This window comes from Nerophis lumbriciformis, linkage group LG26 (assembly GCF_033978685.3).
Source record: "Nerophis lumbriciformis linkage group LG26, RoL_Nlum_v2.1, whole genome shotgun sequence".
Lineage (NCBI taxonomy): Eukaryota > Metazoa > Chordata > Actinopteri > Syngnathiformes > Syngnathidae > Nerophis > Nerophis lumbriciformis.
The window spans coordinates 20,795,139-20,819,952 of NC_084573.2; the positions used below are offsets into that span (position 1 = coordinate 20,795,139).

The window sequence follows — 24,814 nt, forward strand, 5'->3', positions numbered from 1 at the left end:
GTGTTTTTTATTTTTAACAAATTTGCAAAAATGTTTAAAAAAAACATTTTCACGCTGTCTTTATGGGGTATTGTCTGTAGAATTTAAGGAAAATAATGAAGTGAAAATGTGAAAAAGGTAAAGCGCTGTGAATACTTACCGGGTACACTGTACAATTATTCATTAATCAATGATGTTAAAGAAATTCTCATCTAGACATGACTATAGTAACCAACTGTGATTTTGGGCATTAATCCTGCAAATCTGCCAATAAATTAATCACAATTTGGGATAAAAGTAGGTGTCGTGTAATGTTCATTCATTAATTTCTACCACTTATCCTCTTCATGGTCATGGGTGAGCTGGAGCCTATGCCAGCTGACTTTGGGCAAGTGGCTGTGAACACCCCAGACTGATCACCAGTCAATCACGACCAATTGGCTACCAAAAGAAAAGCGGCCTACTGACCTACAGCAGTTGTTGTTGCCACACATGAGCACCTCCCTGCCTCCACAGCAGATGGTGCAGTAGGACTGATAGCCGTCGTCGTCATACTGGTAAGCACACTCCAGAAAGGAATTCTACAAAAGAAATAAAAACACGTGTTCAATCAATCTCACATTTTTACATGTCTATTCTCTATTAGACAAGCAGTGCACCTTTAAAGTGAGACTTTTGTCTAATAAAATGAAACAGAAAATCCTCTAAAAAAACACCCCACCCTTATTCCTGGATTCATCGTCTTACTTTGCAGCCTTGGCACATTGCTCCCATGAAGAGAGGATGCTCCAATGAGACGTTGAGGCTTCCACAGGAGATACAGATGTCTAACAAAAGACACACATACAGAAGCAGGGGCTGACAAAGCAAGTTTGCTATTTAAAATACATATTTACAACAAGTACATAGTACATAATAATTGACTGTAATTGTTGGAGGGAAATAATACTTACAAAAATACTTTAGAACAGGGATTTTCAATTAAATTTATTTCCAGAAAGCGAGAGACAGGGGGGCCGTACTTCTCCCTTCACTATTAGTCTTATTTTGTATATTACGGAGAACTAGTAGACATTTGATTTTCAGAATTACAAGAGTGCTCTGCGGTTTTTAAGGACTTTATGCAAAAAAGAGGGCCAAAGATCAACAGCACTCGAGTGTTTTTAGGAATCTGCTGCAAAAATATGAGTCTCTCACAAGGTATTTGAACTGAACTCACAGGCAACTAGTTGAAAAGCCCAAATGATGAAAAAAGAGAGGACCTAAAATGGAACATTGGCGTATACTACTAGTAAAACAAAATAAGTTGAACACATGACTACTGACTGCCTCTGAAGTAAACAAGCTGCAGCAACACCTTAGTTACATGAATCACATGACAAAAACTGCCAAAAAACTGCCTTGAGGAATGCCTCAGTTATGTAAATCACAAGTTTGGACCCCAGTGTTATGTTTGCTGGCAAGGTAAAACTGCAAATGCAATGCAAGGATCTGCCGATGTGTTTACAGTAGGGATGTAATGGTATTATACATACTGTGGTATTTCGGTTTCAAAGTCTTCTCAATAATACCGCGACGTGTGACGGTATCAAACAAAAACTTGGTGAGTGTAGTTTTTTTCTGGCATTTTAGCGTTGGCCGGGTCTGTAAATAAACTACATCTCCCAGAATCCTTGGCGCAGCATGGGACCTGCAAGGTGGGGGCGTTGAACGCCGTAAGCCGGAAGGGAAATGTGTTTGTACTCCTCGTAGACAAAAGGAATTGTTTGTTGGACATTAAATCTCTCTATAACTGGTTGAGTTATGTTGCTAACAAACAGACACACAAGCCCAGGCCAAAACATAACCTTATAAACCGTCACACTGAAAATATATTTGAAGCCAGCGAAGCCAAACATCAGTTTGTGAGGTATTTACATTATTAAAAGCTATGTTGTTTGTTTTTTCCAGACTGATAGAATATTACCACTGTAGAGGACACTGCTTCCCATAATGTAAAAGTTGAATGACATTAAACTGTACATTATTGTTTTAGACTAAAATGGATGGATGGATGGATACTGGATATTTACATTGTTACTTTAAATACATCAACTGTAAGTTATTCTTTTAAATATTTGCTTGAAACAGTAGGTGTTCCTAATCAATTATTTGCACTATACTTGTTTGTAGTAATAAATATGACAGGAACATTTTAAAGCCCTACTTAAGAACGTTCAGTTTTGGTTGATTTTGGCGGCGCCGGTGGACCACAGCGGTAGTGTTTTACCAGAAGACGGCCACATTTCCTATGATGACTAGCACATATAGCATCATCCTGACATGATGTCCGCTGTAACATTGGCACAAACATTATGTCTCTAATGGCTATGCTGATGTTAAATAGCAGACACTATCAAGAAATTATCTTGGATTGCGCTACAAACATGAAGCTACTACTAAGAATGTATCGGGCGGATGCAGGTCAGAATCAAAGAAAGACCGGCGGGAGATTTTTTTCGAAGGAACTAGTAGTGAAAATATCACACTGGTAGTTATTTGTTGCTACCACGCAAATTTCTGATAGCTAGCATTAGCATTATAATTTTTTTCAGCATATAAAGTCACTTACTTGTCCATCAGGAACAGAGCCAAGGCAGCATCGGTCTAAGATTCCTCGTCTTTGAGCTCATGCCAGCATGTGAAAGCCGTGTTTATCCTGACTGTCCTTTTATCCGGGTAAGCGCCGATTTCTTTTTTTTGTCTCCTCTGATAAAACTTTTCGTTTCTTTGGTTGTTTTGCGGCTGCAGCTATGATAGCACGTAGACATTCACATTGACCGCCGTCTTTTTAACGAAAGCGTGAGTGACGTATGCCGTAAAGCAAGTCAGCACATTTGTAGTTTTTTGTGTTTCTTGCCACCCTCCTCAATGTCGCTAAGTGCCACTAAAGCGATACAAACCCTCTTAGGCCATTATAGAGGTGTAATTCACCTCGATGTATCATCCCAAAAGTTATGAAAATATTTTATGAAGGTTGAAAAGTTACTTAGTGCTGCTTTAACATTATGTTTGTGTTCAATTACAGTAAGTGTGTTCATCCTAAACATTCCCTGACACTTTATTTTACACACAATGGCATTTTTACCAAGCTTTTTTTTTTCAGACATATACCGCAATGATATCGTACCGTGGCTTTATTACCACAATAACATCATACCGTGAGATTTGATACCGTTACATTCCTAGTCTACAGTGGTCCAAGGTCCTCCATACAACAGGAGCACTCTAGTGTTTGTTATATTTAATCTGCTGCAAAAATGTTTGTCTCCCAAGTTTTTAACTGAATTCGGGGGCCAGTAAAGTGTCAGTGCTGAATTTGGCCCCTGGGCCACAAGTACAGTATTGATGCTTCAGACTTATAATAATGAACTAATAAGGCAATATTGTTTTAAGATGAGTAATAATTGCTTACCACTTACCTTCTATGTTCCGGGTTTTCTGTTTAATCTCCTGTATAAGCCTCTCTAGAAAAACAAAAACAAAACATTTTATAGTATGTATAATAAATCATATAATATACAATGATGTTATGTATTTTTTATAATATAGTGCAAGTACAAGATAACTGATGTATGTCACACAGAGTTCAATTCTTTGTCACATGACGGTAATCCATACACCTCAATGGACAAAATGGTCATTAAAAGAAGTATAGTAAACAATTTCTGTTCTATTACAGGCTCATAATTAATTTCACAATAGATGAATGTTCACCTCTGGTTCCTTCATCGATCACCTCTCTTATCTTGACTTTTTCCACTGCGTTCTTGCGGGGTTTCTTAGCAGGGGGAGGAGTGTACGCCGCCTCTGGTTCTGTCCACATTTCGGAGTAGACGTCTTTGTATGGATTCTGCTCGTCTGCGGGGACCAGCAGATATGACATAAGTATGACTTTTATCGTATGTGTGTGCGTGTGTGTGGGTGAGGGAGAGATGTGTGTACCCTCAGGAGGGTCCAGTGACTGTGGGCCATTGGGTAAGAACCCCTTCATGGCCCACTCTATCATCTGTCTTGTCTGAGGCTCCACCCCTTCCGCATCATCGCTCGGGTCACAGGAAGGAGTAGGACGTCCTGCTCGCACACTTGCTACCTGCAGACAAACGCATACGGTACACTGTTAAAAAAATAAAAAAATAAAAAATCCACACAATTTACGGTAAAATAGCTATGATTGCCAGGAATTCACCATGAAAAAATACAGTCACGATGTATAGGACATTACGATACATTGATTTTGAATCTGTTAATTTATTGTTTTTGCTTACGAAAAATAACTATGAAAAATATAATGTTAACCTAGTCACAAAAAAACTCATAGGATTCATGGTGAAATACTGGCAGCTGTGTTTGCCAGGAATTTACCATAAAATAACTTGGGGCCCATTTTAGTGTTGCCAATCTGCCTATCCCCAGGTGCATGTCTTTGGAGGTGGGAGGAAGCCGGATTACCCGGAGAGAACCCACACAGTTACAGGGAGAACATGACAACTCCACACAGATTCAACTCTAGCCCGGGAATCGAACCCAGGACCTTCTCATTGCGAAGCACGAGCGCTAACCCCTCTTCACTGTCCTGCCCTGTCACCAATACTAGTATCTGCAAAATGCTTGTGTTTCCAAGACACGTGAGCGGTACACAAGGACTGTAACTTGAAAGTATTTGTACAACCTGGCCTTCCGCAACATGTTCCTTGAAGTGAGGTATTGAAAACGAGCTTTAAATACTCCGTATCGGTATAGCTCGGTTGGTAGAGCGGCCGTGCCAGCAACTTGAGGGTTGCAGGTTCGATCCCCGCTTCCGCCATCCTAGTCACTGCCGTTGTGTCCTTGGGCAAGACACTTTACCCACCTGCTCCCAGTGCCACCCACACTGGTTTAAATGTAACTTAGATATTGGGTTTGACTATGTAAAGCGCTTTGAGTCACTTGAGAAAAAGCGCTATATAAATGTAATTCACTTCACTTCACATCTGTTAAATAGCTGTTTGCAACCAGTTCCAACAGTTAAACACAAAGCGTGGTGCATTTTGATACAGTTTACAATGAAGCACACAGACATAACCCCTCTATGTCTGAAACGACTTGTAAAAATATTTGTAAATACAAGAAAACATGTTGTTAGCCAAAAGTTAATTAGGCTAATGATTTAAAATAAACCTCTAAAACAATTAAGGTATGCTGTAAATACAAATGTACAATCTGCAAAATATTTAATTTAGACAGAATAATACCATAAATGTTAGAGTACTTGCATGCTTGTGACATTACAGTATTTGTAAATGCATTGTACAATTTTTCATTATTTTCACAGTAAAGTAATGTGTTTTCTATGTATTATAATTAGGGCTGTGAATCTTTGGGTGTCCCACGATTCGATTCAATATCGATTCTTGGGGTCACAATTCGATTCAAAAACGATTTTCTTTTCAATTCAACACGATTCTCGATTCAAAAACGATTTTTCCCCAATTCAAAACGATTCTCTATTCATTCAACACATAGGATTTCAGCAGGATCTACCCCAGTCTGCTGACATGCAAGCAGAGTAGTAGATTTTTGTAAAAAGCTTTTATAATTGTAAAGGACAATGTTTTATCAACTGATATCAATAATGTAAATTTGTTTTAACTATTAAATGAACCAAAAATATGACTTATTATATCTTTGTGAAAATATTGGACACAGGTGTTGTCAAGCTTATGAGATGCGATGCAACTATTGTTTTTTTGTTTTGTTTTTTAATAAATGTCTAATGATAATGTCAATGAGGGATTTTTAATCACTGCTATGTTGAAATTGTAACTAATATTGATACTGTTGTTGATCATATTAATTTTTGTTTCAATACTTTTGGTTTGTTCTGTGTCGTGTTTGTGTCTCCTCTCAATTGCTCTGTTTTGTGTTGCTTGGTCGGGTTTGGTTTTGGAATTGGATTGCATTGTTATGGTATTGCTGTGTATTGTTTTGCTGAATTGATTAATTTAAAAAAAATCAAAAAAAAAAAAATCGATTTTTTAAAAATGAGAATCGATTCTGAATCGCACAACGTGAGAATCGCGATTCGAATTCGAATCGATTTTTCCCCACACCCCTAATTATAACCATATTAAATTAGGTTATCTACTGTTTCTTGGTTTGCAGGAATCCACTGCATTTGCTACTGTGATAAACTGTTTTTAATTTTATGGTGTTTTACTGTTGCTATTTACCAGTTGCTTGCCATAGTTTTTACGGTCATTTTCTTACAGTGTAGGTTGGAACATGCGTGAAAAGTAGTTAGAAAAAAAAAAGAAAAAAGTTCAACAAAAAATATCCTTCACCATTAATTATTTAGCATAAAAGCAGCATGCAGGCTGATGTGCATACACTGTTTGTTGTGGAGAGGACTTAAAATATGAAACCGGCACCTGCAGAGCCTCAAAGATGGCTTTCCGGTACATAGGCTGTTTGTTGTAGGTTGGCTGGTGGAAGGCAGATGAGAAAGAGCTCAGCGGCATCAGCTTCTCCACACAAACCTGGAAGCAGAGGCAAAGTCGATGACATGGTGTGAATGAGTCCAGAATAGATACCTCAAAAGTCCCATATTACTCCCTTAAACAGTCTTTTCAAAGAGTACTTTGACGTCCAATGCGGAACCACTGAATGCCACTAAACATCAGGCCTTTTTGGTACTCACCACAGAAAATTTGCCATCTCCAAACCACATGACCCAGCGGGTCCCGTCGGCGGCTCGACTACGGCCACTCATCCACCAGGAAACAATCCTGCCGGGCCACCAGGAGAATCCTCGCAGCTTCCCAAACACCAGCGTACCGATGCCAAAGCCCCTGCCATCCTGTAGTAGACATCCATGAAGAACATGGAAACATTATTTTGTGCATTTTATTCTCAGGCTTTTAAAAACTACAGTAGAAGCAGAAAATGACATTAAAATGTAACTTTTGATGTTGTCTGCTTTTTTATGCCAACCCTTCAAAGACTTCAAAGTCTTCAAAGACACAGAAGTATTAAATTATGGCAAAGATGAAAATGTGGTGACAACTATAGACCAGGGCTATTTAACTTAAGTGTCTTAGAGGCCACATTTCCAGAAAGCTAAGGACGAGGCAGCCCGTTTCTCCCTTTGCTAATAGTTTTACTTTGTATATTCCTGAGTCAGTGTCCTCTACAGTGAACATTTGATTTTTGGTCTCTTTATTGTTTGAAAAAAAATAACATTGTAAACAGTATAAAAATTTCACCATAGACTTTACAGTGGTTTTTATATTGTATAAATTGGAAAATGATACTGCTGTTATTTTTACTATACAATTCTGGCACCTGAGATGCCAGTTTTTTTCCGTAAAATTGACAGTTGATTTTACAGCGCATTACTATAAATGTAAATATATGTACCACTATCATTGTTACTTTGTTAAAATTACAATTTTGGCGACCGTGCGGCTATTTGTTTGATTTTGTTTAACTATAAAATCTTAGCTGCATTTACAGTGTAGATAAAAGGGGCGCTTTGCTGTATTTAAGGACCTACTGCAAAAAATTTAATTAAAGATCATCTATATGACAGCGTTCTAGTGCTTCCAGGAATCTTCTGCAAGTCTCTCCCAAGTTTGGGACAGAATTCTGGGGCCAGTTGGCTAGCAATGCAATAGACCATCTCAGTCCTGGCTGCACAGTAAAATAAGACAACACCAACAACAAAATAAAAATAACCACTAAGTCTGATTTGTCTAGTGAAGAGACTCACCTCCCAGATACATGTAGTGACTTTGCTCAATGCTTCTGTCATCAAAGTTAAAGGGGAACTTCACTTTTTTTGGAATTTTGCTTATCTTTCACAATCTTTATGGAGACAAGCACACATGTTTTTCTTTAAAAAAAAAAAAAATGCATTCTAACTTGTATTAAATGCTAGCAAACCTCAGCTAACAATGGAGCTAACCGGATTCTCCAATCCGCCTCTAAAAATGAAAAAATAAAATAAAATCATAAACACCTCCATCAGCGTTTTATTTACACGCTGTAAGTACATATGTAATGTACTAACAGGCAAATTAATAATAACATGCAATATTTATGTATTTTGGTCATTTTAAGCATACAGCGGCGCAATAATTTTACAGACGCTTCACAATATTCGTGGTTTCCTTCAACAATAACAACACCACCAATTCAATTCAATTTAATTACATTTTTTTAGGATAGCCCATTTAGATGCAGCATCTCGTTTTCAAGGGTGTCCTAATCATGGCAGACTTCATGAGAGACAACAACGACTACTTTGGGACAAATGATCAGAACTTTATGTTTTTAGCCTGAATATACAGAGGATAAGCTTTAGAAGATGAGTTTTAGAAACTAAGTGATAAGCAGATCCAGCAAGTAGCATGATCGCTAAGTGCTAAACAAGAAATACAAACTGCAAACATAATAAAACAATCACTTTTGCTGAGGATGCCGCCTGATGTGATGTTTATATCTTCCTGTTTAGACAAATAATGAATCATATTCCTTACGCATGTGTCTTTCCGTGTCTTTCTTGCCTTCTCTGGGTCGAAGATTAAAGTCAAAGTTGACCAACTTCTCGATTTATGGCCGCAAACTTCTACTATACAAATGAGAGGCATGATTTTTAATCTAGAATTAACCTTATACAAACTCAGATTGTAGGTCAGTATGTCAATATAGCTGCCAAAACTAGTTAACTCTCACGGTGCCGCTAAAAGAAGTTCCTCTGTGTTAGCACTTATGATAACAATATTGCTAATACTTGGTTACCATGCAAGTCACGAAATGTAAATGGAGTAGTATGCATGTGTTTGGGGTGCGAGATAAACCATAGTACCCAGATCATACTTGCCAACCTTGAGACCTCCGATTTCGGGGGGGCGGGGGGCGTGGTTGGGGGCGTGGTTAAGAGGGGAGGAGTATATTTACAGCTAGAATTCACCAAGTCAAGTATTTCATATATATATATATATATATATACAGTATAAGAAATACTTGACTTTCAGTGAATTCTAGCTCTATATATATATATATATATGTATATATAAGAGAAATACTTGAATTTCAGTGTTAATTTATTTACACATATACACACACATAACACTCATCTACTCATTGTTGAGTTAAGGGTTGAATTGTCCATCCTTGTTCTATTCTCTGTCACTATTTTTCTAACCATGCTGAACAACCTCTCTGATGATGCATTCTGCTTCGTCTCCTTGTTGTGTGCGCAGTTGTGCACTGCACTCTCTAAAAGCCCTAGATGTTATTGTCACATATGCATGTACAGTAGATGGCAGTATTGTCCTGTTTAAGAGTGTCACAACATTGCTGTTTACGGCAGACGAACTGCTTTACGGTAGACAAAAACGTGACTGCTGTTGTTGTGTGTTGTTGCCGCGCTGGGAGGACGTTAATGAAACTGCCTAACAATAAACCCACATAAGAAACCAAGAACTCGCCCTCGATCATTCTACAGTTATAACGTGATTGGGCAGGCACGCTGTTTATATTGTGGGAAAGCGGACGTGAAAACAGGCTGTCGACACGTCACTCAAGTCCGCATGGAGCTGGAGGGGGCGTGGCCTCCAGCTCCGCCTGAATTTCGGGAGATTTTCGGGAGAAAATTTGTCCCGGGAGGTTTTCGGTAGAGGCACTGAATTTCGGGAGTCTCCCGGAAAATCCGGGAGGGTTGGCAAGTATGACCCAGATTAAACCCATGGCGGGAACATGCAAACTCCACACAAGGGGGGGGTCTGAGGCAAGATTCAAATTCAGATCCGCCTGGCTGTAAAGCAGAAGTGCTAACCACATGCGCCAGGTGCTAAAATAATATATATGAGACAAAATAGAAAGAATAAGGTAAGCACCAGTGGTTTACCTGGTACTCTATCTCTCTGGGTGTTGCCTGGTCTCCTCTGGCGACCGGGTCCGGTGTTACGGCCACGATTGGCGAGGCGGGGTCTGTTTGTTGCTGGGACGGAGGCGGCTCCGGGCTGGCTGGCTCGTCTTCTTTTTGAAAGTCTGCTTCGGATAAATCGTCCATTATGCTCATCTCAGCCTCTCTGTAAGCCCGTCTCTCTGCCTGTGAAAGAGGAACAGTTGCTGGTGTAAACAGGTGGACAAATGGGGGCACTGTGTCCTGCTGTGTGCACAATTGCTCGGTTATATTGTTAAAAGGGTTAAAATGCTGTGAACCATTTATGTCGCTGATGACAAACGAAAAACATATGCACTCGCTCTATTCACATTTGCCTGCAGCCAACAGGAGATGCTGTGGTTGATATTAAATGCAGGCCAGTTAACATATCTAGATCAAGGCCGTGGTGCTCCTCGGCTGCCAGGACAATCCCTTAATTGAACCTATGTGAAACAGGAAGTGAGCAGCAGAAAGAGTGCACGCTGGGGAGGCAGTTCACTGGGTTCAACCCCGGAAGGAGAGGAAAAAAAACAAAGACAAAGAAAAATTAGAGCTAAAAAGAGCAAAACATTGAAGCAGGACAACAAAAGATGTAAAATCACATCACAACAACAGCAATACCAACTACATTTTGTTTTCATCCATGTAAAGAATTTGCAGGGCCGCAGGGGTTCTTTACCTTTTTGACCCCTGGGCCCAACTCTTCCACTACAAGGGGGCCTGGAGCCCACTCAAATATTAACACATTTTACGCTTGATTTGCATCATATTCATTAATTATATCTAACCTACTTAGAGTGTACAACCTAGTCAAATGGATATTACCTTAACTACAAACATTACTATTAATTTAACACATAAACCTTAAGTCAGGCTTAATGGGAAAATAAGTACTAACACAATATGCTGCATAGGAAGGACCAATGAATAAATGATGAAAACAATTAGATATAATTAAGTGCTAAAATAAATAAACAAAATTATTTTTTAACAATGTTTCTTAAATAAACTGTCAATAAAATGTGTGTGCAAATGAAAATACAGCTTCACCACTTTAGTCATAATTGTTGCGCTTGTAAAAACTTCTCTATGACTTCAGCTCCAGACTTCTTCTGTTTGTTTGGTATTGTCATTACTGCCACAAGTGGTGGAAAATTGTATTACAACCGAGTACATATGCAGCCCAGAAACAAGATATTTTTTGGCGGCACAACTTATTCTACATTACATTTGTATGACATATGAGCATAAGAAATAATTGAGTATTTTGAAATTTTGCAGGGCTTTCTTTAATCATATTCAAAGTAAGCCTCACAATAGGACTGGAACAATTAATCAATTTGAAAAAGTTTGTTTAAAGTTAAAGTTAAAAGTTAAAGTACCAATGATTGTCACACACACACTAGGTGTGGCGAGATTATTCTCTGCATTTTACCCATCACCCTTGATCACCCCCTGGGAGGTGAGGGGAGCAGTGGGCAGCAGCGGTGGCCGCGCCCGGGAATCATTTTGGTGATTTAACCCCCAATTCCAACTCTTGATGCTGAGTGCCAAGCAGGGAGGTAATGGGTCCCATTTTTTTTATAGTCTTTGGTATGACTCGGCCGGGGTTTGAACTCACAACCTACCGATCTCAGGGCGGACACTCTAACCACTAGGCCACTGAGTCTTACTAATAAAAAACGTATAAAATCTAGACCTCAGTGAGTGCACAGAACTTTGAATACGCGGACATAGTTTCTGTAGAGTTGCTGCATTATAGTGCACATGAGAGCGGGGGTGAGTGGCAGCAAACAGTGGAAAGTTTTCTCTAGGTTTCTGTTATTAAGTGTTAAAAGAGCATGTGTATAATTTACATTTATTGTGCATAATTCCAGCTCCTTTCCCTAAAATACACTAAGAGGCCATAAAGTGTGTTTTATCTAATTACCGGTATTTGTTCTTTCTTTGTTTTCTTTTGAACATGAACAATAATTACCATCAAACATAATAAATACATAACAAAAGTAAAAAACAACAACCAAGGAGCAAAAAGTGTTTGTCATGTGTTTGTTCAAAAAAAGAGAAAGAGGAAGTCAAAACATATTTAGTCCCACTGCAACACTTTATAAAAAATATCAATAATTCAAGAATTCTATTACCTGATTAATGGAACAAACTAATCCATAGATTACTCGACGACTAAAATAAAAGCTGCAGCCTTACCTCACATCAGAAACTATATTATGATTGTGGGCTCCCGTTCTTGCTGAAAAACTGTTTTTGATTTTGATGTGTTTAATTACTAACTTTAAGAACTTAAAATATATTAATTTTGCCTTTAAACATATACAGAGTATATTGTTTTTCTTAATTTTTCTCGAGCTACAGTAAGTCTTTTGGCTCCTCCAAGGTTAAAGGTGCTGTTTATTGTCCATTCTTAACATGTACAAGACATATAAGAACTGAAATTACCCAGTGCCATGACTTACACTGTGAAAACCCCTGACATACTGTATCTAATGTGTAATTTTACAGTACAGCTGACTATAAACATTTTAATTAGTTAAATGTGTGTTGTATTTGATGTGAACAGCCATTTCTGCCATTATCAATGCTTTGAATTTTAGAAGAGCCGTATACGTACAAACACCAAACGGAGATCATATACTGCTGTTAATATAAACACGCTATTATGTGGTACACACAAGAGAACATATCGGGTTGTGCACCAAATTATAATGCTATCTAACTAACCTCAGTGAGACAAATTCACACAAAAATCAAAGAAGACGTGTTGAAATGATAAAAAGATGAGTACTACATAATAATAATAATAATAAGCACACACATATATAAATGAGCATATTGAAAAGGATCTCTAGCCGCTGCAACAATGTAGCCAATGAGAATCCCAAAGATGTGTCCTCAGCATTAATAAAAAACAAAGTTTTATTGGATCTGAGTGATTAACGTTGCCTATTGTCCAATACTGCAGCTCGCCTAAAAAGGACACCTAAAGCAATGAATGCGTGAAACAAGCTGAGGCAACAGTAAAGTGATGGCATAAATTTCACATTGAAAGAGACAGTAAAAGTCAGAGTGCTTAAGACTTTTTTTTATTACTATTTCCCCTTAGTTTGACCCCAGAACAGACGGTCACTCTTCTTGGCTTCTGTTGACCTCCGACCTTGTAAACTTCTAATCGGCCTGTTACATGGATCATAGCAGGACCATACCACAGTCACACATACACACAGAAATCTTCAGGCTTGGGTTTCAAAAATATCTGGATGCTAAAGTGAATGTCATTATTACTACAACAAGACTAATCGTATGGACTGGAAATACAGAACACATCTTGAAGGTTTAATACATTACCAATGGCACTATTATAGTATCTATGGTCTGGAATGGAAGTGTACAATATTATACGTACTTAATGAGCATATTCCACTTGTTGGCTTAGTACACAGTTTAAGGCAGTGGTTCTTAACCTTGTTGGAGGTACTGAACCCCACCAGTTTCATATGCGCTTTCACCGAACCCTTCTTTAGTCATGAAATTATGTTATTTGAAATAAATACTAATAAAGATATATTTTACAAACAGAACGTTACAGGAATGTACACATGATCCAATGTTTACATCTCATTGTGCAAAATGTTTTAGTGGGAACTAAATGGGATATAGGAAAGGGGTACAAATTATTTCCAAAGCAGGGCCCCCACCCAGACATACAATACTAGTACACAGCTCATGAAAAACAATATGTTGTGTTACTGTCATTGTAAGTGGGCCAAAACACTTATTTTAGAAAATAATCCCATGGAAATGACTGCTGTCTTTTGATTATAATAATAAAACATCCATCCATCCATCCATTTTCTACCGCTTGTCCCTTTTGGCGTCATTAACTTGGTATTTAGTCAGGTTTGGGACAAGTGTGCTGCTGGTGTGGCCACAGTGTGCACATCTAAGTTAAAGTACCAATGATTGTTACACACTCTGTGGTGAAATTTGTCCTATGCATTTGACCCATCCCCTTGATCACCCCCTGGGAGGTGAGGGGAGCAGTGGGCAGTGGTGCCGCGCCCGGGAATAATTTTTGGTGATAACACTAAATTGGCCCTAGTGTGTGGATGTGAGTGTGAATGTTGTCTGTCTATCTGTGTTGGCCCTGCGATGAGGTGGCGACTTGTCCAGGGTGTACCCCGCCTTCCGCCCGATTGTAGCTGAGATAGGCTCCAGCGCCCCCCGCGACCCCAAAGGGAATAAGCGGTAGGAAATGGATGGATGGATGGATTTAACCCCCAATTCCAACCCTTGATGCTGAGTGCCAAGCAGGGAGGTAATGGGTCCCATTTTTATAGTCTTTGGTATGACTCGGCCGGGGTTTGAACTCACAACCTACCCATCTCAGGGCGGACACTCTAACCACTAGGCCACTGAGTTAGAGGGAACATTGTTTGGGGGTATGCATAATACGCCGATAGGGAGAAGTTTTTGTTTACACGATGAGTAGGGTGTGTCCTGACCTTCGCGGCGGAGGCTCCGCCGAACCCCTGAGGCCGACTCACCGAACCCCTAGAGTTCGATCGAACCCAGGTTAAGAACCACTGGTTTAAGGTAACGGTTATAAACAGCTTAGTGTCAATAGTACAAATGTAGTGGTTTGCAGTCACAATCCACTGTAGTTAAAGAGAAATAAACTTGACTTCCTATTGGTTATTCAAGATGTTTCTTTCATCTGCAGTTTCATCTACAAGTTTTCTTCTATTCAAATTTTGTGGATTACCGCAACCTGGAAAAATATACACAAATAATACTTGTCAAATTGTAGTACTAGTACCAAAGGTCATAAACAGCCTTATTCTTAGGGCGCACTCAAACTGGGCTATTGAAACTGCTTCCGAATTGATTCCCGCCGCAATCACACTGATCTGCACACATGGAGAACATGCTTTATTATACAACCTTATCACTTCTACTTTGCTGACTTTGTGGATGAGATTAGGTCATTCCGCACCATTAATAACTGGCAGGAGGCGTACTCACATTAATTGTATAGCACGTTCTGTATGTAGCGCACAAGTCTCTGTGCATTAGCAATTTCACAGTCTTTCTATAACTGCCATTATGCAAATTAGTTGATATAAATAGAAATTGGCAGGAGGAACATCTGCAATTATCATATGACACATATGTTGCATACATGCATGAGTAAACATAATTTCTGTTTTGACTTTATGGATTATTTTTAGCCTTTTCAGGAATTTACATGATGCAAAGTGGTGGTTATAATTAAAATCTGCATTATGCAAACAAGTTGATATAAATAGAAAATTGGCAGGAGGAGCAATTGCATTAATTATATGACACATAGTTTTCATAGGTGCGTGGGCAAACATACTGTGGGTTTTGACTTTATGGATTATTTTAATTATTTTTATCATTTGACATTATGCAGAGGAATATCTATCAACATTATGCAAATATCAACATTATGCAAAGTGGTTGACATAATTAGAAATTTTTAATAAATTGGCAGGAGTGATTGCGATAATTATATGACACATGGGTTGTATTGGTGCACGAGAAAACATACTTTGGATATTGACTAGAGATTATTTTAGTTGTTTATATTAATTTATATGAAGCATAATGGTGGTTATAATTAAAATTGGTATGAGGAGCGATTGCATTACTTATACAACACTTAGGTAGCATAGGTGCATGAGTGAACATACCGTGGGTTTTGCCTGTATGGATTATTTTTAGTTAATCTATTAATTGACATCATGTAAAGTGGTTGATATACTGTACATAGAAAATTGGCAGGGGGAGCGATTGCATTACCTACTGTACATGACTCAATGATGTTGTGTGTACCGAAACAATCCAGACAATGCTGCTTGACCAAATGTCTCTTCTTGAGCTGTTTAAGAAAACAATACTGCACTTTGTATGCTTTTCTAAGATAAGCTTATAAGGCAGTGGTGTCCAAAGTGCGGCCAAGGGCCCAATTTCGGCCCGCAGCTAATTTTTTATGAGCTGTTAAATAAATTCATTATTATTGAGATGTTGTCAAACGATACATTTTTTTAATCAGATTAATCACACTGGATTAATCATGATTAAAAAACAAGTATTACTAATAGTATAAATTTGCTTGCATGATTTTAATTAACTGAAAAATGTCAATGAAATTAAAAAAGAAGCCAATACTTGGTCACAATAATCATTTTATAATTGTATTGTTATACAAGATAGAAAGTAAAGGAGCAAAATAAAATGTGTGATTATATACATTATGGAATAATATTTTTTGTGATTAATCGCATGAGTTAACTCATTATTTTTGACAGCCCTCGATTAGATTAGATTAGATTACACTAACTTTCTTCGTCACCTATAACACAAAGAAAATTAGTTCATCTTTTTCTTTGTTCACCTAGCTTAGCATATATTGACATACACTGGTTTGCTTTTAGCATTTTTAACGTACAAAATGTTTCAAAGTGGCGAGCGCATCCTTCAATTTTACTGTCCAAACTAAAAATTTTGGACACCCCTGGTTTAAGGAGTGTATTGACTAAAGCAGGGGTCACCAACCTTTTTGAAACCAAGAGCTACTTCTTGGGTACTGATTAATGCGAAGGGCTACCAGTTTGATACACACTTAAATAAATTGCCAGAAATAGCCAATTTGCTCAATTTACCTTTAACTCTATGTTATTATTAATAATTAATGATATTTATCTTTGTGGAAACACTGATCATCTTAATGATTTCTCATAATAAATATATATAGAAACAGATAAATATCAATATGCAACACTTTATTTTTATATTTTCTCTAAGTGCACATTTTTCAAATTGAACATTTTCAAATGATCACTTCTAAGACGGTCTTGTGAAATCACAATATCCCATTTTAACTAGCTAGCCACTAAAAATTTTTAACAAATCATTAATTACTTTGCATCATGTTTGTACAAATAATAACTCATGTAAAATACAAAAGTCAACTCTCAAATTTTTAAATAAATCATGTCACACTTTGAACTGGACACCAAATCTGTTTCTTTGTCAGTTAGTGAAGACCAAGTGTTTAAAATATTTTCTTGGATTTTCAAATTCTATTTGAGTTTTGTCTCTCTTAGAATTAAAAATGTCAAGCAAAGCGAGACCAGCTTGCTAGTAAATAAATACAATTTAAAAAATAGAGGCAGCTCACTGGTAAGTGCTGCTATTTGAGCTATTTTTAGAACAGGCCAGCGGGCTACTCATCTGGTCCTTACGAGCTACCTGGTGCCCGCGGGCACCGCGTTGGTGACCCCTGGTCTAAAGGAACGTAAGCATCTTTACACAAACACCTACCCGCTACACTGCAACATCTGCACTTTCTACACATTCAAGTGTAAGAATAACGCTACTGTTGACTATTTTCAAGAGAGCCCTAAACAAAGGCGATGAGACAGTCGCCTTGAGTTACGACTTTGAACTTAAGCGAACCCCATGACCAGGCCAGTGTGTTGACTCTTGGTGACAGCCCCTTGATCTGTGACCCCCGCACCCCCCGTGACCGAAGCCAATGAACGTTTGGGGAAACCACGCCCCCTTTACTGCCGTAACTGACCCTGACCTCCATATGAACTTAGACACACACACACACACACTCACACACACACACACAATCAAGAGCAGTTAAGACCCTCTCTCACATTGACAACACATTAGTGCTCTACCATTCATTATGAGCTTTAAATGCACACAGCCACAATACCTAAATGCAACATAGATATGAATAAAAACATAACTTAAGTAGCTGAAGTTTTTCTCCAACTCTACAAAATAATTCAAAACCACAACAAGGTGTGTATTTAATCAAAGTGGTAGCATACAACTCCAACAGTCAGTGAGTGACAGGTTTATACAACATTATCCCAAAACACATTCAAATAAAAATCCAAATGAAACAACAGTGACCACAGCCTTGACAGTTTTAGGGTGGAATATAGCCAAACTAAGCTCAGACAAATTAATACAATCATAAAAAGACTGTTGCCACGCTCTCCAAACAATTATAAAGTTGACCTTAACATCAGAAATGTCTAATACAAGTATAGTAAATCAACTGACTCTGCTGAAACAAGGAAGTTCTGATGAAAAAAAAAAGTTCAATATGCAAATGCATAAAAACTCACAGATGGGACAAGGCATTGTTCCTCCCTGGCTCTCTTTCTGTGTGTCATTTTCTTACTGAGTCTCTTTTCCTCCAGTCGTTTCCTCCCTGCTTGTCTCCTTCGACTCACACGTTCAAACATTCTTAAAGCTCTGCTGATTGGCCAGCCGCGAAAGAAGCCGGTGATTTACGAGCTTCCTTACCTAACACACGCTTCAGTGAACTCCCCCAACACGGTTAGTGACGGCGATGTACGTGAGGCTGGGAAATAAGTTGGGGGATGACGACATGGGTACAGGTTCATGTGTACATTTGAAGCCTCCGTGACAATTAGTCATTTTCCTGGAAAAAATAATCACGGGACAACCGAATGAAGGAGCGGCAGAAGGAATATTTATTTTAAAAATGGGATCATTTTGTCATCAATCTAAAATAGGCGCTTTATCCATTCGTTGACTAGGGACCACATGTACTTTTTAAGTGAGGAGACATGTTTGAGATACCCAAATAAACACAAGATATACGTAGAGAATACACACAAATATACAGAAATAATGATCATTGACTACGAAGTGGTGGATAGAGAAGAGATGACTAAAACGACTAAAATATGGTACTGTTATAACTAGAGATGTCCGATAAATGCGTTTAAAATGTAATATCAGAAATTATCGGTATCGGTTTCAAAAAGTAGAATTTATGACTTTTTAAAACGCCGCTGTACGTAGTGGTACACGGACGTAGGGAGAAGTACAGAGCGCCAATAAACCTTAAAGGCAATGCCTTTGCGTGCCGGCCCAATCACATAATATCTACGGCTTTTCACACACACAAGTGAATGCAAGCATACTTGGTCAACAACCATACAGGTCACACTGAGGGTGGCCGTATAAACAACTTTAACACTGTTACAAATATGCGCCACACTGTGAACCCACACCAAACAAGAATGACAAACACATTTCGGGAGAACATCCGCACCGTAACACAACATAAACACGACAGAACAAATACCCAGAACCCCTTGCAGCACTAACTCTTCCGGGACACTCCAATATACACCCCCCGCTGAAGTCATATAATTTGGAACTTGCTCCAATCTTAGCGATAACAAAAGAAAACATTTGCAGTTGCAAAATTTACTCTACAAAAACAACTAGCATCAACAGTGTGATTTGTAAGAGGGCTCACATGCACTCTGAAGCGCAACCATACTCACTTGGTATCAAAGTAGAACGCATTGCATTTATACAGTACAGTTTTGTCTCGCCATATCGCACTTTAAATGTTGTGGCTTCAACACATCACTGATTTTTTTGAGGATATTTTATTCTACAGTTTTTGGGGCCTAAATGTAGCATTTTCAAGCATAAAAATGGCAAAATAAACTAATAATATCAATACTACATTAGTATTGGCCATTAGAGGAGACCAAACCAATCTGAGCGCACTGTTCAGTATTGTGGTAACTGATTGGCTAAGCCTCAGACAGCATTACTATTAGGGATGTCCGATAATGGCTTTTTTGCCGATATCCGATATTCCGATATTGTCCAACTCTTAATTACCGATACCGATATCAACCGATACCGATATATACAGTCGTGGAATTAACACATTATCATGCCTAATTTGGACAACCAGGTATGCTAAAGCTAAGGTCCTTTTTTTAAAAAATAATAAAATAAAATAAGATAAATAAATTAAAAATATTTTCTTGAATAAAAAAGAAAGTAAAACAATATAAAAACAGTTACATAGGAACTAGCAATTAATGAAAATCAGTAAAATTAACTGTTAAAGGTTAGTACTATTAGTGGACCAGCAGCACGCACAGTCATGTGTGCTTACGGACTGTATCCCTTGCAGACTGTATTGATATATATTGATATATAATGTAGGAACCAGAATATTAATAACAGAAAGAAACAACCCTTTTGTGTGAATGAGTGTAAATGAGTGTAACACAAATATCACACAATCATCATTTCTGTGCCTTGATAGCAAAGTTAACAAATATGGTGTAGTTGATAAATCAGGAAGTGAGCAGACACACTTGCAGGAAGCAATACAAGTCCATCCTTGCTCTCGTCATGATAGTGTTCATAACAGACCCAATATGTCCTTTCGTTTGCCACACACATGCATTACAGTATATTAGTCATCCCAGTGTTTATAAATCAAAGTTTATGAAGTCGTAATTACAGTGCAAGGCTACAACAAGCATGAGACTGCACATGGTGAGCCTCTCAGCTTATCTATCAGCCTGTGACTATCTCACATCCTAATTTCGTTTCTCTCTAGCTTACCACAAAGTAGCACAATATTTTCTTCAGTCATACAATATGTACAATATTTACATAAAGGGTATGGGGCGCGTTATTATTATGGTAATAAACATGGACAGAACATGCCTAGCGCTCAGACATTTGCCAAAAGTTCCCTTGGTGACTAAAGTTTGCTTAAACAAACTGGAAACATGATAAACCCTCATTCATAGCACACACAAGCCCCCTAATCAGAACAAATGCTGTTCATTTTCCACTAACCAACTGTATAGAAAGGAAGTAAACTTCCTTCCTGTGTAAAACAATAAATCAAGAGTAGCACAGGGTTAACTTAAAACCCTTCAAATGCATTGATAAAAACAACACATGAGTAGTAGTAGTAGTTACATGTGAATTTGTGATGTGGAGTCTGAAAATAAAAATAGATAATTGGTGGACACTTCGGTGGGGTTTGCTTAGTGTTGGCAGGAAAAATATATATTGTATGTTTCAGACGATAAGGCACACTCGAAATCTTTTCATTTTCTCAAAAATCGACAGTGCGCATAATGTAAATTATTTATGGTTGTGCTTCCTGAACTCGGACCTATTTTATGTGGTACATGGTGTAATGATAAGTGTGACAAGTAGATGGCAGTCACACATAACAAATATATGTGGGCTGCAGGTTAGCGCCTGTTTAATAAATGACGCTAACAAGTACCGGTAAGCAAGCAACACCATGGGTTGGGTTGTACTTGTATAGCGCTTTTCTACCTTCAAGGTACTCAAAGCGCTTTGACACTACTTCCACATTTACCCATTCACACACACATTCACACACTGATGTGTGTGAAACTTTGATGTTTCATTGAGAATGTAGAACATTACACATTGCTCTCAAAAATCCGTCAAAATGTTTTAGTACGACTTTGGTAAGCTATGAAGCCGCACTGATTGATGAATTGTCGGAGCATTGCGTAGTCAGACGTACTGTGCTTTAACTTATGGGTATTATGGTGTGTGTATAAGGACACTAAAATGGCACCTATTAGGAGACATATTACCTGACATTTTGTTTTGACCTAAAATGCAAAACCAACTTTTCTTACCTATTGGTACCTGGCAAAGTGTATTTAGGATCTGCATAAGTCCCTAAAACTTAGTAGTAACTAGGGATGTCCGATAATGGCTTCTTGCCGATATCCGATATTCCGATATTGTCCAACTCTTTAATTACCGATACCGATATCAACCGATACCGATATCAACCGATATATACAGTCGTGGAATTAACACATTATTATGCCTAATTTGGACAACCAGGTATGGTGAAGATAAGGTACTTTTAAAAAAAATTAATAAAATAAAATAAGATAAATAAATTAAAAACATTTTCTTGAATAAAAAAGAAAGTAAAACAATATAAAAACAGTTACATAGAAACTAGTAATTAATGAAAATGAGTAAAATTAACTGTTAAAGGTTAGTACTATTAGTGGACCAGCAGCACGCACAATCATGTGTGCTTACGGATTGTATCCCTTGCAGACTGTATTGTTATATATTGATATACAATGTAGGAACCAGAATATTAATAACAGAAAGAAACAACCCTTTTTTGTGAATGAGTGTGAATGAGTGTAAATGGGGGAGGAAGGTTTTTTGGGTTGGTGCACTAATTGTAAGTGTATCTTGTGTTTTTTATGTTGATTTAATAAAAAAAAACAACAACAAAAAAACCATACCGATAATTAAAAAAAACCCGATACCGATCATTTCCGATATTACATTTTATCGCATTTATCGGCCGATAATATCGGCAGGCCAATATTATCGGACATCTGGAGTTAACCATTGTCGTCTACACCAGACCTGGGCAAATTAAGGCTCGGGGGCTGCATGCGGCCCGTTAAGCTTTGCAATTTGGCCCGCCGTACATTCCAAAATGTTTTTTTTTTAGATCTTTAAAATCGAAACTTTAGCTGCCATTACGATGTGCAGTGATGATTTTTAAATTACCGTAAGTTTTGAACTATACAAAGTATTTCAATGGTTGGGGAGGAGATCTTGCCCCAAGTGGAGGAGTTCAAGTACCTCGGAGTCTTGTTCACGAGTGGGGGAAGAGTGGATCGTGAGATCGACAGGCGGATCGGTGCGGCGTCTTCAGTAATGCGGACACTGTATCGATCCGTTGTAGTGAAGAAGGAGCTGAGCCGGAAGGCAAAGCTCTCGATTTACCGGTCGATCTACGTTCCCATCCTCACCTATGGTCATGAGCTTTGGGTCATGACCGAAAGGACAAGATCACGGGTACAAGCGGCCGAAATGAGTTTCCTCCGCCGAGTGGCGGGGCTCTCCCTTAGAGATAGGGTGAGAAGCTCTGTCATTCGGGGGGAGTTCAAAGTAAAGCCGCTGCTCCTCCACATCGAGAGGAGCCAGATGAGGTGGTTCGGGCATCTGGTCAGGATGCCACCCGAACGCCTCCCTAGGAAGGTGTTTCGGGCACGTCCGACCGGTAGGAGGCCACGGGGAAGACCCAGGACACGCTGGGAAGACTATCTCTCCCGGCTGGCCTGGGAACGCCTCGGGATCCCCCGGGAGGAGCTGGACGAAGTGGCTGGGGAGAGGGAAGTCTGGGCTTCCCTGCTTAAGCTGCTGCCCCCGCGACCCGACCTCGGATAAGCGGAAGAAGATGGATGGATGGATGGATGGACGATGTGCAGTGATGATTTTTAAATTACCGTAAGTTTTGAACTATACAAAGTATTTCAATGGTTGGAATCTGCGCTTTTGCATGATACACTAGTTACTATGGTAATCTAAGTCACAGCAGCTCAGACGAGGCACCAAGCAGTGTGGGTGGGGAACGTTTCCAAAGAGTGTTTCCAGAGCGGCCAACCAGAAATGCGGGTGTCAGGGACAAATGCGGAAGGAGATTTTTACAACAAAGTTCTAAAGCTTAGTGATACATTAGATATATCAGATTATAGGTGGGGTTTCTTTACCCTTCGCGTTCATATTTGCTGTGTTTGTTGCATTTTTGTTTCGTTTCGCTTGATTGTAAAATATGTTGATTGATAAGGGGAATGATGGCCATATGTTGTTAACATACAGTGTTTTATCATTCATAGTTAATATTGTAAATCTCACATTCTTTATTTTCATGTACATTCAGGGTGTCTCATTCAGTAAAAAAAACGTAAAATTTCATTCCGTTTTTTTAAGGCGTTCTGTCTGTTTTTAGCATTCAGTCAGGCATTATTGTGAGGTTTTGTATTAGTGTTCCTAAAAATAGATATACCGGCTCCCAGACACATTTTTTTGTCTAAATTGGCGAGACAAAATAATTGCCCAAGTCTGGTCTACGCCATAGTCAATGAGCTCCTTCTTTTTCTCTGTCTTCTTGTTGTGGAGCAACCATTTATAATACAAAGTGTATAGTTAGAACCTAATATATCAGTAGACTTGCTATTAAAGCGCTAAAAACTACCGATACAACACCGATGACAGGGAGCAGACGCAGTCGATTGGAGCTATGCAAATAAGACCGCCTAAAAAATGGTGCATTGTGAAGAGACGGTCAAGAAAGCAGTTTGAAAACAGTCTGTAAAACTTTATCAATGCAAAATGCAAAATAACCACCATTACATGTTATGTAGACCACAAGGAAGTGTATTAAATGTAGAAAACCAATCATAATAGGACCCCTTTATTGGGCTTTATAATCTGGTGCGCCTTGTGTATGAAAATAGACCCGAATGGACCCATTCATCGACAGTGCGCCTTATAACTCGATGCGCCTTATGGCCCGAAAAAGAAAGTACATAAAGTGAGGATATGATTAAAAAAAATATTCTGCTATATTTACCAGCTTAGTTTTACAAAAATCTTCTAAAATATGCTTTATAGTGTTGTCTCACACAGAGACAGGGAGAAAGCATTGCAAAGAGACAGCATTTTCAATACATTTTCCATCCCTTGGTACTTCGGCCAACTTGTTTGGCGGGCACCAGGGTTCCAATAATCCCATTCATAACTGACCCAACGATCCAAACGAGCAGCGCAATCGCATAAAACTTGGTTTTAGCTGAAACAAACATTACAAGTGTGATTGCACTTCTTAGCGCTTGTCGCAAAGAGATGGGTATCATATACATTTTTACTGATACTAGTATCAATAAGGTGTCAGAACGGATACTAAAACATAGAAACAATACAAATTTTGTTGAAAAACAATGCATTTTTATTGTTATGGATGCAGGTTGAACCGAATTGTAATTGAAATACTTCAATAATGTAAATAAAATGATAAAATGCTGACAAAATGGAATACAATCCATCAATGTGGAGTGAATGAATGAGTTGTCAGTTCTCACTGTAAAGCGCTTTAAGTGTCGAGAGAAGGGCTAAATAAATCTAATCCAATAC

The 24,814-nt window shown here is 38.5% G+C and overlaps 1 protein-coding gene across 5 annotated transcripts in view; it reads right to left on the bottom strand.

The window, feature by feature from the left end:
• Nucleotides 1–24,814, bottom strand: part of LOC133623807 (DNA (cytosine-5)-methyltransferase 3A-like) — a 78,640-nt gene that overhangs the window by 14,159 nt on the left and 39,667 nt on the right. For 4 of the 5 annotated variants that reach the window (XM_072916271.1, XM_072916270.1, XM_061987213.2 and 1 more), the window contains 8 exons: nucleotides 9,911–10,114; nucleotides 6,698–6,856; nucleotides 6,429–6,536; nucleotides 3,964–4,111; nucleotides 3,736–3,879; nucleotides 3,441–3,485; nucleotides 727–806; nucleotides 448–560 (listed from right to left, as the gene is read on the bottom strand). In XM_072916271.1, the coding sequence (XP_072772372.1) occupies nucleotides 448–560; nucleotides 727–806; nucleotides 3,441–3,485; nucleotides 3,736–3,879; nucleotides 3,964–4,111; nucleotides 6,429–6,536; nucleotides 6,698–6,856; nucleotides 9,911–10,114 (1,001 nt within the window). Of the gene's footprint in view, nucleotides 1–447; nucleotides 561–726; nucleotides 807–3,440; nucleotides 3,486–3,735; nucleotides 3,880–3,963; nucleotides 4,112–6,428; nucleotides 6,537–6,697; nucleotides 6,857–9,910; nucleotides 10,115–18,138; nucleotides 18,172–24,814 lie in introns of those variants that run through there. The other variant, XM_072916272.1, reaches the window with a different exon arrangement.